Source organism: Danio rerio, chromosome 25 (assembly GCF_049306965.1).
Source record: "Danio rerio strain Tuebingen ecotype United States chromosome 25, GRCz12tu, whole genome shotgun sequence".
NCBI lineage: Eukaryota > Metazoa > Chordata > Actinopteri > Cypriniformes > Danionidae > Danio > Danio rerio.
In genome coordinates, this window is record NC_133200.1 from 18,397,501 (window position 1) to 18,414,340 (window position 16,840).

The window sequence follows — 16,840 nt, forward strand, 5'->3', positions numbered from 1 at the left end:
GTTGTCTGTCTGTTTGTTTGTTCTGTCTTGACTTTTGTCCGTTTGTCTGTTTTCACTTCTGTCTGTCTTTATTTTTATCTGTTCATTTCTGTCTTTCCTGTTCTGTCTGTCTTTTAATGTTTGTTCATTCTGTTGTCACTTCTGTCTGTATTAGCTGTTCTGCCTGTCTTTACTTTTGTCTGTTTGTCTTTTATTTGTGTTTGTCTGTCTTTCTGTCTGTCTGTCTTTACTGTTTTTCGGACTGTTCTGTCTGTTTGTCCTTACAGTTTTGTCTGTCTGTTTGTCTGTCTGCCATGATCAGTCTATTTGTTCTGTCTGTTTTGACTTTTGCCTGTCTGTTTGTCTTCACTTCTGTTTGTCTTTACATTTGTCTGTTTTTCTTTCATTTGAGTTTGTCTGTCCTTACAGTTTTTTTATGTCTGTCATGATTGTTTGATCTGTCTTGACTTTTCTCTGTCTGTCTGTCTGTCTGTCTTTTATCTGTTTATCTTTCATTTCTGTCTTTCCTGTTTTATCTGTTTTTAATGTTTGTAGGGTTGGGCGATGTTGACCAATTTTATCATCGCACAATGTCTAATGTGAAACATTTCAATGGACGATGCTATCGTTGTTGTAGGCGGGGTTGGGGGTGGTTGTTAAATATCAATTAATTCATAAGAAATTAATTAATTGTAGCCTACCGTTTTCACTACCTGACCCAAATGGTCTTTGCTTTACCCATAACCAAACCATAAATAAATAAAGTTACAAACAAATGACCACCTGTCAGTCACTTTTTCTCCGCGGACTCTGGCATAAATAGGCACAGTGATCTGTGTCGTTGTAATGGCTTTTCCCTCAGCTGGTGGAGGAGACGAGAGTTCGGTTGGAGTTCACAGTAGTACATTACATACATTTTCATTGTTTTCACTGCAAAATCAATACCGCATGCTCTGATTTAGGAGACATTTATGCAGAATGCATCTTTGCACCTAAAAACGCCAAACGCAGCACTCAGGAACAGATATACAGTTGTTATGTGAACTTGCTGAAGTAAAAAAGTCTGCAATGCTTGCCCCGCCTTTGTGCTTTTTTTATTGGCTCACTGCTCTAGAACTGAACAGGAATGATTGGTTTATATCAGCTGTCAATCACTCGGTCAATGCTTTCTGCCTTCAGTTGACAGGAGCCACAACCACGAAAATGTGAAGTGCTGAAGATGAAAGAATGAAAATAGCACTGACAGACTTACCTAAAGTTACTGATAATGGCACATTTTATTAGTTATCATGTGCTGAATGTTAATCCAGCATTTACACTTTTCCAAGAGTGCATAAAAGACTTTCAGTGCCTTCAAGTCCGCTATGAGAATAACTAAAGCCATTCACTGGCCATTCACTTCTCTGCAGGTAACAGCATTTGCCACTGAATCTACACATTTTAAGCGCGAGATTTTTAATAATTTAATCTTCACGATGCTGCCAGTCGTGCAAGCGGCAGCTATATGTAACATTTAATACAGCTCCTGAAAAGACCGTTATTGCTATTAAGATGACATGAAAATAATAAGCTTTATATCAATATAAATGTTTGTTCTGTCTGTCTTGACTTAGTTCTGTTTCTCTGTCTTCACTTATGTCTGTCTTTCCTGTTCTGTCTGTCTGTCTTTACTTTTGTCTGTTTGTCATAAATTTCTGTCTTTTCTGTTCTGTCTGTCTTTAATGTTTGTTCATTCTGTCTTTACTTTTGTCTTTTTGTCTTTGTGTCTGTGTGTCTCTGACTCTCTTTACTGATTTGTTTAGACTGTTTTATCTTTCTCTTGACTTTTGCCTGTTTTTCATGTCTGTTTGTCTTCACTTCTGTCTTTCTGTCTTGGCTGTTCTATCCTTACTTTTGTCTTTCATTTTTGTTCGCTTTTCTGTTTGGTTTATGTTGTTTTGTGTGGACTGTTTTGTTTGTTCTGTTTGTCGTGGCCTTTTGTCTGTTTGTTTGTCTGTCTTCTCTTTGGTCTGGACTGCTCTGTCTGTCTTGACTTTTGTCTGTTTGTCAGCCACCCTTTAGTGGATGTGGGCCTTTTCGTTTGTCTTTGCTTTTGTAGCACTGTCTGGGATTTCCTAAGCCTGGTTTATGCTTCTGCGTCGAGTGATCAGCATGACCCACAGTGCATGCCTTGTGCGTAGTCGTGCATTTATACTTCTGCATGCTGCTTGTGTTGCTCTGCAATAACACTTTAAAAACTCTAGTTGGCAGCGGTGCGTTACGCGTCATTGTTCTGTGTAGTTAAATGTTTTGAGATGTGCACAACGTCGGCGGCGGCTACAGCGAGGGCTATGCGTCCACGTGCAGGCTGCGCCAGAGCATACGCTTGCGCTTGATGCAGAATCAGTCTTAACTCTGTTTGATTTGTCTGTCTTGACTGCTTTGTCTGATGTTTTTATCTTGACAGCTCTCGTTTTCCCTTTGTCCCCCCCCCCCTTCTATCTAATTCAGTTGTTTTCTTTTAATGCTTGCATGTTTTCGTCATTCAGCATATTCACATGTCGTTCTTTGTCTGTTTCTCGCACTCTATCTGTCCATCTGTCTTTGTGAGACACCCATTTCTGCAAGTGTTAATGCCATCTAATAATAGCATTATGACTGTGGCTCTCTGTTTAACTTTTGCCCTAGAACCGCCTGGACATCAAAAATGGCAGCATCCTGCGCTTAACCAAAGCACCAGTGAGTCTCACACAACATTATCAGTTAGCACGCATCTAAACACATCTCAGTCTGTGTGTTTTTGAGTCAAACATACACAGCAGTATGGTCAGTAATGGCCATGATCTATACTTGTGTGATTTTCAGGGCCGCTGTGCTGAAGATCTGTATAAAGGCATTCAGAGCTCAGACTCCAACGTTCGCTGTGACTCCCTAAATCTCCTGGCCATAGTTTCCACTGACATCACGTTTGCACAAGAGTTTATCAGTCGCGATGGACACTCCCTCTTGGTCAAGATAGTGGAGGACGCTCAGGAGTCAGTTTCCTGGCACTTTGTCATGACGTACTGTGTTTTATTACAGTGCAGTGTAAAGATTGAACTGTTGAAAGTGTGTGTTTTTTTTTTTTTACTCTAGGTCTCCTGTGATCATGACACACACACTCACTGCTTTCATGGAGCTCATGGACCATGGTATTGTGTCCTGGGAGAATCTGTCCAGTGTTTTTATCAAAAAGGTACTAAATTTGCAGAAACACTTCATTTATTTATTTATTTTTGTATACAAAATGAATTTTGTTTTACAAATCTTTCACCAGTCTAATAATAGATGTCTAATACATGATTTGGATTGGTTAATTGTAGAATTTGTCTGGCACATACAGCTGTATATTTTCCCCCATTTTCTGATTAATAGAAAGATTTCTAAACATAATATTTTAATAACTAATTTCTAATAACTGATTAATATTATCTTTGCCATGATCACAGTACATAATATTTTACTAGATATTTTTTAAGATGCCATTATTCAGCTTAACGTGCATTTTAAAGTTTGTTAAACATAATTTGGGAAATATTTGAAAAATAAATATTTAAACAGGAGGGCGGAGATCTGCACGGGATAAAATTTTTAATCTCGCTCACAATTGCTCTTGCCTGCTCCTGCCGTATATTCAGTCTTAAGGCTCCTACACACCGGGATGCTTTTCGTTTGCGTTTATCGTCAGCGTTTTACGAGACGTTTTTCCGAATTCAAACCAAAGCACTTTTTACTAGCGTCAAGCTGAAGAGTATGCAAAATCACTCTTTGACGTTATAGGCGCTACACAACTTTCAGCTTCTGACACTGGCTTATAACACAGAGGAAGAGGAGGAGAGGAAGTTCACACACTTGTTGTTAAAAGTTACTGGTGACTCGAACAAGCATGGATGGTTCAAGCAGCAGCTCCAGCTCTAGCAATGAAGAAATGATCAGTGTTCACAAGAGCAATAAGCAGCTAAACGTTCATATCGCCTCAGGGCATCTTCTTCAATGTGCGCTCGCATTGAAACTTTTGTGCTTGAGCGCCTCCAACTGCTGTTTACTGTAACTTCAGCTGCTCCGTATATGTGATAAAAAGTGCTGATCTGATTGGAGGAGAAGGTTTTGACACGGCGCGTCAACTTAAAAACGAGCATTAGACGGGTTTTTTTTTTAATGACGATTTTGCGCCTGCCATTTTGCGCGTTGGTGACACATTGACGCCCTTTATTTAGTCACGAGGTGTAAACGTCGACTGAAAAAGTGAGCAAAAAACGTCTCTGTGTGCACGGGCCTTTATACCGCTCCTGCCGTATATTCAGTCTTTGTTCACCCACTTCCCGATTTGCCTCTTTTTTTACCCGACCGTTCCACTAATTTTAGATCTGGTTTTCGAAATCTCTCATTAAAATTTGGCACTACCAAAAGAGAGAGATAACAGATAAAAGTGTAGGTTGAGCAAGGATTGCAGTCTAAATGTCAGTTTTGTTTGCCCCTTTGTGATGAGACATGAGTGCCGTGTGATGTGTGGTGAGGTTTGTGGTTGGTGAGGCACTGACTCTTTTAAAGTCAGATTTGCAAGCATATCCACTCAATATATTTGCCAACTACCGATTGTTTTTCATATATTATATTATCATTATTTCTATACACATAGTAGGTACATATTGGGCCACGGAAGAATTAGAAAATGTACAGCGATTAAATGGGCATCCCAAAAAACACCCAGCTGGATGGTACAGAGTCTAGTCAGCCTATTGCAAGCGACACTCAGCACCTGCTCGTGTTCAAATTACACAAGAGTTTCCGACCACTACCATGTTTTATTCTGAAATTTATTCCCACGCCGAAAGTAAACTGGTCGGGTCCCGGGAATGCAGATCGCTATAGGAGGGCTCACAGCAAAAAGGTCGCTGGTTCGAGCCCCGGCTGGGTTAGTTGGCGTTTCTGTGTGGAGTTTGCATGTTCTCCCCGTGTTCACGTGATGGGTTGCAGCTGGAAGGCATAGGCTGGGTAAAACATATGCTGGATAAGTTGGTGGTTCATTCCGCTGTGGCGACCCCAGATTAATAAAGGGACTAAGCCAACAAGAAAATAAATTAATGAAATTAAAATGTTGCTGATTGAATCCTGAAGTAGTGGAAAAAGTCTTAAAAGGTACTGAATTCCACTCTCTGATTTCTTTATTTATATCAGTTTATATCAATAATATCGAATAACAACTATTAATTTAAAAAAGCTTTGAATAATACTTGAAAAAATAATTATACCTACAGATACAAATGAAGTTTGAACTAAAAACCTTCTTGCTGTGAGGTGACAGCGTTACCCACTGCGCCACCGAGTCTCCCATTATTATTGTTATTATTATTATTCCAAATAATAAAAGTGGGATACAGAATGAAAAGTGCCTCCCATAATGCAACTTTCTTTTTGTATAAATGTGCAGTCATTATTTAATTTTATTTTAATAATTGTCACCGTCTCTTTATGATGTGATGTGATTGATATATTTCCAGATGGCCAGTTTTGTGAATGCGAAGGTGCTGGACACGTCCATCCAGCAGGTGTCGCTAGCCATCCTGGAGAGCATGGTCCTCAGCAGCAGCAGTCTGTTCACTGAGGTCAAGCAGGAGATAACGCTGGAGAGGCTCCTTTCACATCTGCAGGTGTACGTAGACTACACCATCCACACTAGGTAGACAGCAGAAGAGCAACTACAGCAGCCAACAGTCAGTACACTCAAAAAACACTAGAAAACACATACATTACAGTAGGTGAACAGTGATTAAGGAGGATGAAGATCTAGTCTTTTGTTTTGCCAGAGTTTAATTATAGTTCATTTTTGTTAAGGTTTTATACACTCAAAAATGACTTTTGCTCCTTTTTCAAACTATGTACTTAAAGTGAGTTGAAACAACACAATTCGCTTAGCATATTATCTTCGGTCGGCTAGGAGGGACTGTGTTTTAAAGCCACGCCCCCTGAATGAGTAACCGCGCGCACCGCGACACGACAGCAGACAACCCACTAGTTCATGTCATTCGCCAGTAAGAAATGTAGTTAGTGTTTGGCCAGCGGCGTAAAGGAATTGAAATTATTACAAAGCAACACTTGCATGCTATTTCAGAGCAAATATTCAGTCTAGCATTATAAACAATAGAGGGGCTGTCATTGTTCAAAAATGAACCAATGTGAATATAAAAGCAACTTCAGCTCAGTAAAAGCTAGGTGGAATAGCGCTCTTTAAACTGAATAAAAATCTACATTATTGATGCTGTAAAAGGCTCTTTTGAAACTGAAAATAGTCACATTAATCTTTCACCGTTGCTGAACAATACGTCTGTGCTTATTATTCATCATAACACAACACGCTCTACATCAGCTTTGGGGGACTAAAATAGTCTTAAAACAGAACATTACCTGTCTAACAGAAATACTTTAGCCATGGAGTCGTCCTTCCTCCAGCGTACAAAAGTACTCCAATATTGATTCTGGATTTTAAAAAGTTTTGATTCAGCATTTGATTTTGCCGCGACTGAGATTGTGTCATGTGCACGTGTCGTGAGTGTGCGGCCTGCATGCTGGCGGGCACGCGCCAATGGCGTGTATGCGTAAACAGAGATGCGCAGAAGTCCAAATCTACATTTGTTGACAGTTTGGGCTACTTATCGGAATTATGGGAGATGTTGGCCCAACAAAATTTAATTGGATGAACATTTTTTAGTTTTATGCTTAGCTAGCCAGAACATAAAAATACATATAAATACATTTAGATCATTTACTTTAATCATAACTATTGGACAGTGAAGAGACTTTCAACCAGCACAACAAAAATGTTCTGATGACAATCACCCACTGCACCTTTAAGTTTTTTGGGGACAAGGTAATTGTTATCATAATTTTTGTATAGTTCTTTTATTAATTTTGTCGATATGAATAAAAATGTTTTATAAGTGAGAAATGTTTTATCAGATAAAACCTGTAATTACAGTTATTATTATATTACTATAATTATATCTTTTAATGTGTATTTTAATAATTTTAAATATATTATATAATTTATATTTATATTTTGATAAGATATTAAGTTTTAAACCTGTAATTATCACTTAAGTAATATTAACAGTATACATTTATAATAACAAGTTTATACAAATGTATAAAATAATGATTACATAACTAATATATTGTTTGTATAAAATAAATACCAACCAACTTATTTGAATAATAATACTAATTAATAATAATAAGAATAATATTTTTGCATTGTGTCATTGCAATTGTTTTCCTGTAGCTCATGTCTGCATTTAAGATGAACATGGTCTAGACTGTTAAATCACCTTTCTTCTCATTTTGTCTGTTTTTTTTTCCTTTTCTTTTTTTGTCCCCTCATTAAATAACACTACAGAACAAACCAGCAGCTGCAGACGAAGGCCATGGCTCTGCTGATGGCGTTGCTGCAGGCTGGAGGAGAAGCAGACAGACAGGTCAGACACACTCGGATCAGATCCTGCTTTTACTGCCACCATCTGTCCAAATCAGGAAGTGTTTCAATCACTGCTGCTTGTTTTGCTAGTCTAAACGTTCATTATAAGGACATCTGGTTTAGATTTCCAACACAGGATACAATTACATTGAGAAAAAATATTAAACTAAAAAACTGTTATTTGCTGTGTCAAATTGCACTGGCAACATATGAAAACTATTACCCGTGTTAAATCATTCTCAAAACATGCTGGTCATGTGTTAAAATATGTTTGTAGTGTGTTAAGTCATGTTACAAACACTTTTCCCTCGCAGTGGAAAATCATTAAAGAAAAAAACGTAAATAATGCTAGTGTCTTAAATCATGTCCCAAATAACAAGCAGGGGGTTTAAACATGTTAGCTGTGTGTTAAGTCAGTCACAGCTTACAATAAGCTTCCATTAGTCAATGTGTTTACTAACTTGAACCTCATAGCACAAACATACATCGGGTTAAAACACATCATGCCAGAAATACTGTACATAATGGCTATTGGGCTAAATCTTGTTGGAAACATACAAAAGCAACATGTTAAAATATTGTAGGTCTGTGTTAAATTACCTGATTAAACATGTTGAATCTTTGTTCATGTTGCAACCTAAAACAGGCTAGAGTGATAAGCCATGATGTTATAACATGCTAACAGTATGGAAAATTATGTTAGAAACATGTTTACATGATGAAGTTGTTAAGCTATGGCAGAAACGTTTTAGCAACCTGCTAAAATGTGCTTGTGTGATATAAGTCACGTTAAAAAACATGCTAACAATACAGAAAAAAATGTTAGAAACATGTTAATAGTATGATAAAATGCTGTTATGCTATGCCAGTAAAATGTTAGCAACCGGTCAAAAACATTGTTAAATAAGGCTAGAAACATGCTAGAAGTGTTTTGAGCATATTAGCAATGTGCCAAGATTTGCTAGCAGTGTCAAATCTGGCTAGAAATGTGTTTTAACATGATATAATCTGGTCAAATGTTTGTAAACTTTTCAAACATAGTAGCAGTTTTATCTATATAAATGTCTGTCTGTCTATTGTGCTGTTTAACGTTCTCTGTCCATCGTTCTATATATTTATCATTCTATAAATCTGTCCGTCTAGCTGTTGTTCTATCTATCTGTCTTTTTATATCTGTTGTTTTATACTTTTATCTACATATCTATACACCTATCCATCCATCCATCTGTCTATTGCTCTGTCTATCGTTCTCTCTGTCGTTCCATTTATTTTTCGTTCTATATATCTGTCGTTTTATAAACAAATAAATATCTACATATAGATAAATTTTAAATATAAATATCTACATATTTATACATCTATCTATATGTCTGTCCATCCATCCGTCTATTGTTCTGTCTGGCTATCATTTTCTCTATCGTTTTATATATTTGTTGTTCTATATATCTGTTGTTATATCCATTTATCCCTTCTATCTATCTATCTATCTATCTATCTATCTATCTATCTATCTATCTATCTATCTATCTATCTATCTATCTATCTATCTATCTATCTATCTATCTGTCTGTCTGTCTGTCTGTCTGTCTGTCTGTCTGTCTGTCTGTCTGTCTGTCTGTGTCTGTCTGTCTGTCTGTCTGTCTGTCTGTCTGTCTGTCTATCATTCTATAAATCTGTCTATCTAATGTTCTATTTGTCTGTCATTTTATATCTGTCGTTTTATCATTCTATCTACAAAACTATACACCTATCCGTCCGTCCATCCATCCATCGCTCTGTCTATTGCTCTGTCTATTGTTCTCTCTCTCTGTATGTCGTTCCATCTATCTATCGTTATATATGTATCTATCATTTTTTACATCTAGCTACATATTTACATTTCTATCTATATCCGTCCGTCCGTCCGTCCATCCATTTATCTATCTATCTGTCCATCCGTCCGTCTATTGTTCTATCTTGCTATCATTTCTCTATCGTTTTATTCTATTTATTTTGTTCTATATATCTGTCGTTATATCCATCCATCCATCCGTTGTCTGTATGTATGTATCTATGCATGTATGTGTCTGTCTGTTTGTCTGTCGCTCGCTCTTGTCTATTGTTCTGTTTGTTTTTCCATCTATCTATTGTTCTATAAATCTGTCTTTCTATTGTTCTATCTTTCTGTGGTTTCATATCTCTCGTTTTATACTTCTATCTACATATCTATACACCTACACTGCAAAAAATGCTTTTCTTACTTAGATTTTTTTGTCTTGTTTCTAGTCCAAATATCTACAAATTCTTAAATCAAGAAGCATTGTCTAGACAAGTAAAACATATTGTCTTGTTTTAAAAAATAATATGCTAAAACGAAGTGAGTTTTTTTTCTTAAATCAAGCAAAATAATCTGTCAATGGGGTAAGCAAAATAATCTTGTTTTTCGAAATTTGATAAGATTATTTTGCTCCATTTTGATCCATTGATATTTTGATCCATTATTCGCTGTCTATCGTTCTCTCTGTCGTTTCATCTCTCTGTCGTTCTGTATATCCGTCGTTTTATACATCTATCTGCATATCATATCTATCTACATATACATGTATCTGTCTGACCATCCATCCATCCATCTGGCTATCTATCTGGCTATCATTCTCTCTATCGTTTTATATATCTTTTGTTCTATATATCTGTCATTATATCCATCCATCCGTTGTCTGTCTTACTATTTAATGTTCTATCATTCTATCTGCTGTCTATCTAATTTTTTATCAAAGTTTGTCTAGTTTTAAATAGTCTGAAATGATTTCAGGAGCTCTTTGAATTTCTTGAGAAGAGAAACCTGCGGCAGTACATTCACAAGGTGAGAGTCTAAACTTTTGTTCATTCATATGATGGAGTGTAATCCTGTTAGCATAAACATGTTCCAGTGCACTTCAGTAAGAGTGTAAATCTGTGTGCAGAACATCATCCACAGCTCCAGTTCAGTAGGAGATGAAATGGCCCATTACCTGTACGTGCTGCAGACAGTCAGGCTGAACCACCTGGAGCCCCGCATGAAGACTCCTCTGGACTCCTACAGCCAGGTTCACTCTTCTTCTGCTTCATTTATTTTCTTAGCATCTTCACTGTTGTCCTGATTTTTCTGTGGTGTTTTGTGCAGGAGCAGAGGGAAATGCTGCACGGGCTGCGTCAGGCAGCGTTCGAGACGGAGAGCGAGAGTGGACTGAGTAATGAACGCAGACGCTCGCTATGTGCTAAAGAGTTTAAGAAGCTCGGCTTTTCTGTGAGTTTGGTTATACTACAGATTTGTTGATTATTTACACATAACCGCACAGCTAAAGTAATACCAGGCAGATCTTGACTGTATTACAGTTTTATAAAACAACACCAAACAATTTCTAATTACTTCAGCCTACAACAGCCAAACAAAATAGATTAAAACAAAAGAATTTGCCTGAGATGTTTAAGAACATAAGTCCTGCAACATCTAAACAACGTTTTTCTTTAGGTGTATCCCCATAAACACTGCATTATTTAGTGTTGAATATTTACATAATAAAAAAACTCCTGGTTAGACCTAACATGCATTTGCTGCCTTGTACATGTGCAATGACAATAAAGTTTAATCTAATCTAAACTATAAGTGGAGTAATTGACTGTAGATTTATTTGAAAATAATGCACACCCAAGTTTCTGATTTACTTCTCTATCTCAGGCGGGCATTATTTTCAAAGGCTCATCATTATTCTTTAGGGCATACATACCTTTAATTTTTTTGTTTGCAACACACACATAAAATGTTTATTCTTTGGTAAAAATGTTTTTACTAGGCAACTTCCACAGAATTCAAATTTTCATATCTAGTGAAATGTATTTTAGTTTGGCTGGAATAAAAGCAGTTTTTACATTTTATAAAAACAACAACAATTTTTGAGGTCAATATTATTATCCACCTTTTTTTCAATTGGCTACAGAACATGCTGGAGATGGTGACAATGATCAGATCAAGGCTTTACTGTTTGTGTGTGTGAATATGTGGTTTATATATATTTTAACACTGTTAAAAAAATGCTTACAGTATGTTGCCTTACCCTACTCTTAAAGGGATTGTTCATCTAAAAATAAAAATGTACTCACTATTTACTCACACACAAGTTGTTCCAAAGCTTTGTAAGTTTCTTTGTCAGCTGAAAGCTGGAAACCAGCAACCATTGACATCCATAGTAGGAAAAGCAAATACAATGAAAGTCAGTGGTTACAGAACAAACTACTTTTGTCTAACTAACTACTGTTAAGCCATCAAATTGCACATTAAACCATACCTGTCAACCCTCCTGTTTTTCCCAGGATTCTCCCGTATTTTACAATTCTATCGCGCTATCATCTCGTGAAAATATTTTCCCGTAATTCTCCTCATTTTTAATCAAGGGGTGGCAATAAACATTAAAGAACCAATTCTCCCATTTAATCCATACAACCGAACCATCAGGGGACGCCCCTTGCTCCTAAATGTGAATTTGTTCTGTGCTTTCATTTTATTTAGGCATGAAAACACTTTGAAATAAATATCAAAATGTCAGGATTTTCTTCCTTTCCATTACAGGCGGCATTGCCCCTTTCTTATGCAATCCTCAAAACAGTTCATATCCCTTATTTTCACATCATGTTGTTGACCGACATTAAGCTGACTGCTAGTATCTTGCAAAATAGCTAGCAAAATATTATATACTGTCATGTCAAAGACAAGAAATTTGTTATTAGAAATTAGAAATTTAAACATATTTTTGAACTTCCCAAGTCAGAAGGGGGCCTTGCTTTACCAAATTTTCAGCAGTATTACTGGTCCTATAATATCAACAAGCTTTCGCATTGGACTGGCATTTCAAAAGTTTCCAAACATCCTATCTAGTTCCAATTAAAACTTTTATCCTTAATGTTTTCCCTTCTTTCAGTGATTTGCTTTCAGCTTCCTATAAATTGTAGAATTGTCTCGGACAGTTTAGTGGTGATCAATACTATTAAAACATGGGTTACTTTTAGGAAACACTTTGAGCTAATAAGTCCGTTCACTTTAACACCTTTAGTTAAGGATGTATCTTTTCTACCGTTGTGTTTTGATTCTGTTTTTCGTGACTGGTCTTCTAAGGGCCTTAATACCATTAAGGACTTGTATGATAAAGGTATATTTTTGTCATATTCAGATTTGTCTGAAAAGTTTCATCCTCCCAAAACTTTTCATTTTTTTCCTTTTCGTTTTTTTCAGATAAGACGTTTCGTACAAAATCAGATTACTCGGTTTCCTAATCTTCCTCCTGATTAAAAAATGAACACCATTCATTCTTTTAACCCAGACAGAAAAGGGATAGTCTCTATCATCTGTCAATAAATTCTTTAATTTCTGACTCCTCCGAATTACCTAAGAATACCTGGGAACAAGGGTAAAATAGAATGTGATTATATACTCAATTTTGTTCACAGTTCTTCTATATGTGCCCGAAACAGTTTAATCCAATGCAAGATTTTTCACAGACTACCCTACACAAAGGCCAGATTAGATAAAATATACCCAAATAGAATTAATACTTGTAATAGGTGTCAACAATCTCCAGCAAATCACACACACACGTTTTGGTCTTGTCCAAGATTGACAGTGTTGGTCTAAAATATTTGATACTTTTGTAAAACTTTTAACATATCAGCCACTCCGAACCCTCTAACAGCACTATTCGAATCCCTTTTGCCTTCAACAACAATACGTTGTGGCTTCCACCACATTATTGGCAAGGAGGCTTATTCTTTAACATTTCCATCTTCATATGACAAATGGAGAAAAGAATAATTTTTGTGTTTAAAGTTGGAAAAAAGGTGGTTTTCATTAAGAGGGTCTTTAAAATCTTTTTACAAAACATGGAAACCTTTGTTAAATTATAGTGATACCATTGATCTTGAAGATGAAGAGGAACAAAGCTTTTTTATTATTTTAATTTTTAAATTATTTATTTATTACTTTTATTTCTAGTTATTTTTGTTATTTATTTTTTTATAAACTTCTTTTTACATTTATTGTGTAATTTAATACCTATATTGTTTTTATGGTCATTGGTTCTTAGTTGTGAAAAAGCAGAATAGTGTAGTACTTTTGTATGTATATGATATTGTATCTGCACAAAATGTTTATAACTGTTAATGTTCATAACAATAAATGTTCTTTTTTTTTTGGCAAAAAGTGTTTTCAAATAATACAAATTTCAGTGGAGGACTAATTTTTTTCCCACTGTATATACTGTATAAAGTTTAAATATTATATTTTAAATATCACATGCACAGTTGCTTTGTTAATTTCTAATACACCAACTTAACCATCAAGTCTTATTTTAGTTAAGGCTCTATGTTTGTTTTTTGTCAGAATAACAGTAATCCTGGTCAGGATCTGAGCCGGTGTCCTCCAGGTCTACTGGCGTTGGACACAATGGCATATTTTGCCTCCCGTTATCCTGACGCATACAGCCGGGTGAGTGAGAGTTTCTATAAATATATTAATTTTTGAGGCAAGTACACATCAGTCTGCACAGAGCCTTCATAGTCTGTGTGTCCTTGTGTCAGTTTGTGCTGGAGAACAGCAGCAGAGAAGACAAACATGAGTGTCCGTTCGCCCGCAGCAGCATCCAGCTCACACTCATCCTGTGCGAGATCTTGCGCATCGGAGAACCTCGTAAGTGACACATGCTGGAGATGGTGACAATGATCAGATCAAGGCTTTACTGTTTGTGTGTGTGAATATGTGGTTTATATATATTTTAACACTGTTAAAAAAATGCTTACAGTATTGTTGCCTTACCCTACACTTAAAGGGATAGTTCACCTAAAAATAAAAATGTACTCACTATTTACTCACACACAAGTGGTTCCAAAGCTTTGTAAGTTTCTTTGTCAGTTGAAAGCTGGAAACCTGCAACCATTGACATCCATAGTAGGAGAAGCAAATACAATGAAAGTCAGTGGTTACAGGTTTTCAACATGTTTCAAACCTTTATGAGTTTCTTTCTTCTGTTAAACACCTAAAGGAGATATTTTGAAATAAGTCATTTGTTATTAATTGATTTAAATTTATTGGCGTGAACTACCCCTTTAAGCCCAACCCTCTTAGGAAACCTTTGTCAAATTTTGAATGGCAGCAGACCCTGAGTATCTGCGGGGTCTTAAAAAGTCTTAATGTCTTAGCTAAGTTTTAGGCTTTACATTAAAAATACATTAATACATTAATAGATATGGTATATAAGTATATCATTTCACTCATCTTGGAAATGGAGGCCACGTGAATTGGTTAAAAAGCACAATTATATACTCACAGCATGCCATATTATCTGATAATTGTAAGAAATAATTCCAAAAGGAAACTGAGTGTGTAAAGGCACAGAAAACAAAACAAAAATATGATGTATATGCCGAGTTCAGCAGCTAATCAGCCGGAATCAGCTGAGGTGAAGTGACGACCACTGGCGAGACCTAGCTGTCACTCAAGTGACCATGCCCTTAATTATACAGACTTTAATGTAACTTAATATAAAGAAAACGGAAAAGTTATAAAAAATTTCACTACCCTCACAGTTGTCATGAAGGGTAATATTATATATAATTTGCACAAAAATTGTTCTTTCTACCAGGCTGTAAACACATTTTTTCTGTTTAAAGTTGGCCATTTTTACATTGGGGTCAATGCAAATGTGCTCTATTGTAGAGCCAAGACTAGCGGAATTTCTATGAATTGCAGTTTGAGTTTCTTCCGTATTAGCTTCATGAAAGAGAGCAGGAGGTTGCAGTTTGGTTGTAGGTCTTAAATCTTTTTTTAACAGGTCTTAATTTTCCTTTATATTTTCCTTCATATATAGTTACCCAGTCTGACCATTAACACCCATACAATCACCAACAATTCATCTTAATAAAATGTGTTACTTTTTATTTAAAAAGAGCATTTAATTATTTTCCTTTAAGTAACATTTGTTTAAAAGATCTCCATTTATTTAATGCTGAGGATATTGACCTGACCCTTTATTTTTGTATTAGTAAAATATTATTATTTATATTCAGTATATCTTCCTTTGTGCTTAACAGAAGAAATTCAACAACTTAACAAGTTTAGGATGAGTAAATGATGACTGGATTTTCATTTTTGGTGACCTATTTTTTTATAAAATGGTCTAAGCACCTTTAGACCAGGGGTGTCCAAACTTTTTCTTACAAAGGGCCAAAAACCAAACTTGGTTGAGGCTAGTGGGCCGAAGATAAATGTAGTTGTCATGGGTAATTTCCTAATTTATTTAAAAATAACAAAAAAAACATTGCTTTATATTAACTAATACTGTATTTTATATGAACTAATACTGTATTTTATATTAACTAATACAGTATTTTATATGAATCTATACATTTTATAATAAACTTATTAAAGATAAAACAAAACAATCTAATTTATTACAGACTTACACTAGTTTGTGCCTTGATTTGCTTGCGGGATGTCTTCTGAATAGTCCTCCATCCGATGAGTGACAGTATTTACATTTTTAAAAATCTAAATCATTTACATAATTTATTGAAACAATTAAAACAGCAATAAAACAAACAAAAAAAGGTGATGACCGTCTCTGAAGTCAGTGTTAAAGGCATTTGCCCCGACCCTCTCCATCATTATTACTCTCCTCTTAGATGGGATGGTGGGCCAAATCACAGCTTACAATGAGCTAACTTTGGCCTGCGGGGCCCACCTTTTGGCATCTCTGCTTTAGACAGTGAGACGGATATAATTTCAACATATATAGTTGGTCTTCTTATTTGTTTAATAGCTGTTATTTACTCCTCTCTCTAGCCTCTGAGACGGGCTCAGACTATCACCCGATCTTCTTCGCTCAGGACCGTCTACTGGAGGAGCTGTTTTGCATCTGCATTCAGCTGCTTAACAAGACCTGGAAGGAGATGAGAGCCACGCAGGAAGACTTTGATAAGGTACTTCATTCCCCTTTTGAAAAAACAACCCCAACAGTGTTTTGTTGCTACTGCAGTTCTGCCAGTGAGAGTGGCTGAGCGCATGCGCATAAAGCAATTGTTTCGAAGGGGGTGAGGCATGTCAGATACTAAAGAGCATTTTGTTGGTCAGAAGATTTGATGAGAAACTGAAGTAAAACAGAAACAATATTGCTCCAAACTACACGTTTCAGATGTTTTTCTGAATGCAAACTTTCTTTTGGAGCACAGTGGCTCATAGATGTCCTTAAGGTTAACATACTTAACCCTTTCTCCTTGTTTTAACATTGTGTTTCTTTGCACAAGAAATGTTGATCGCTTGTTCTACAGGAGCATTATTCACCTTCTCATTGACGTTTATGTTTGAGACTT

General features: G+C 36.1%; 1 protein-coding gene across 2 annotated transcripts in view; it reads left to right on the forward strand.

The window, feature by feature from the left end:
- elmo3 (engulfment and cell motility 3) overlaps positions 1-16,840 on the forward strand; it is a 54,722-nt gene that overhangs the window by 18,964 nt on the left and 18,918 nt on the right. The window contains exons 5-15 of one of the 2 annotated variants that reach the window (XM_017354204.4): positions 2,647-2,697; positions 2,824-2,993; positions 3,094-3,193; positions 5,499-5,677; positions 7,391-7,469; positions 10,260-10,310; positions 10,411-10,533; positions 10,611-10,733; positions 13,857-13,961; positions 14,054-14,162; positions 16,314-16,450. In XM_017354204.4, coding sequence (XP_017209693.1) covers positions 2,647-2,697; positions 2,824-2,993; positions 3,094-3,193; positions 5,499-5,677; positions 7,391-7,469; positions 10,260-10,310; positions 10,411-10,533; positions 10,611-10,733; positions 13,857-13,961; positions 14,054-14,162; positions 16,314-16,450 — 1,227 coding nt within the window. The remainder of the gene's footprint in view (positions 1-2,646; positions 2,698-2,823; positions 2,994-3,093; positions 3,194-5,498; positions 5,678-7,390; positions 7,470-10,259; positions 10,311-10,410; positions 10,534-10,610; positions 10,734-13,856; positions 13,962-14,053; positions 14,163-16,313; positions 16,451-16,840) is intronic. The other variant, XM_009297958.5, reaches the window with a different exon arrangement.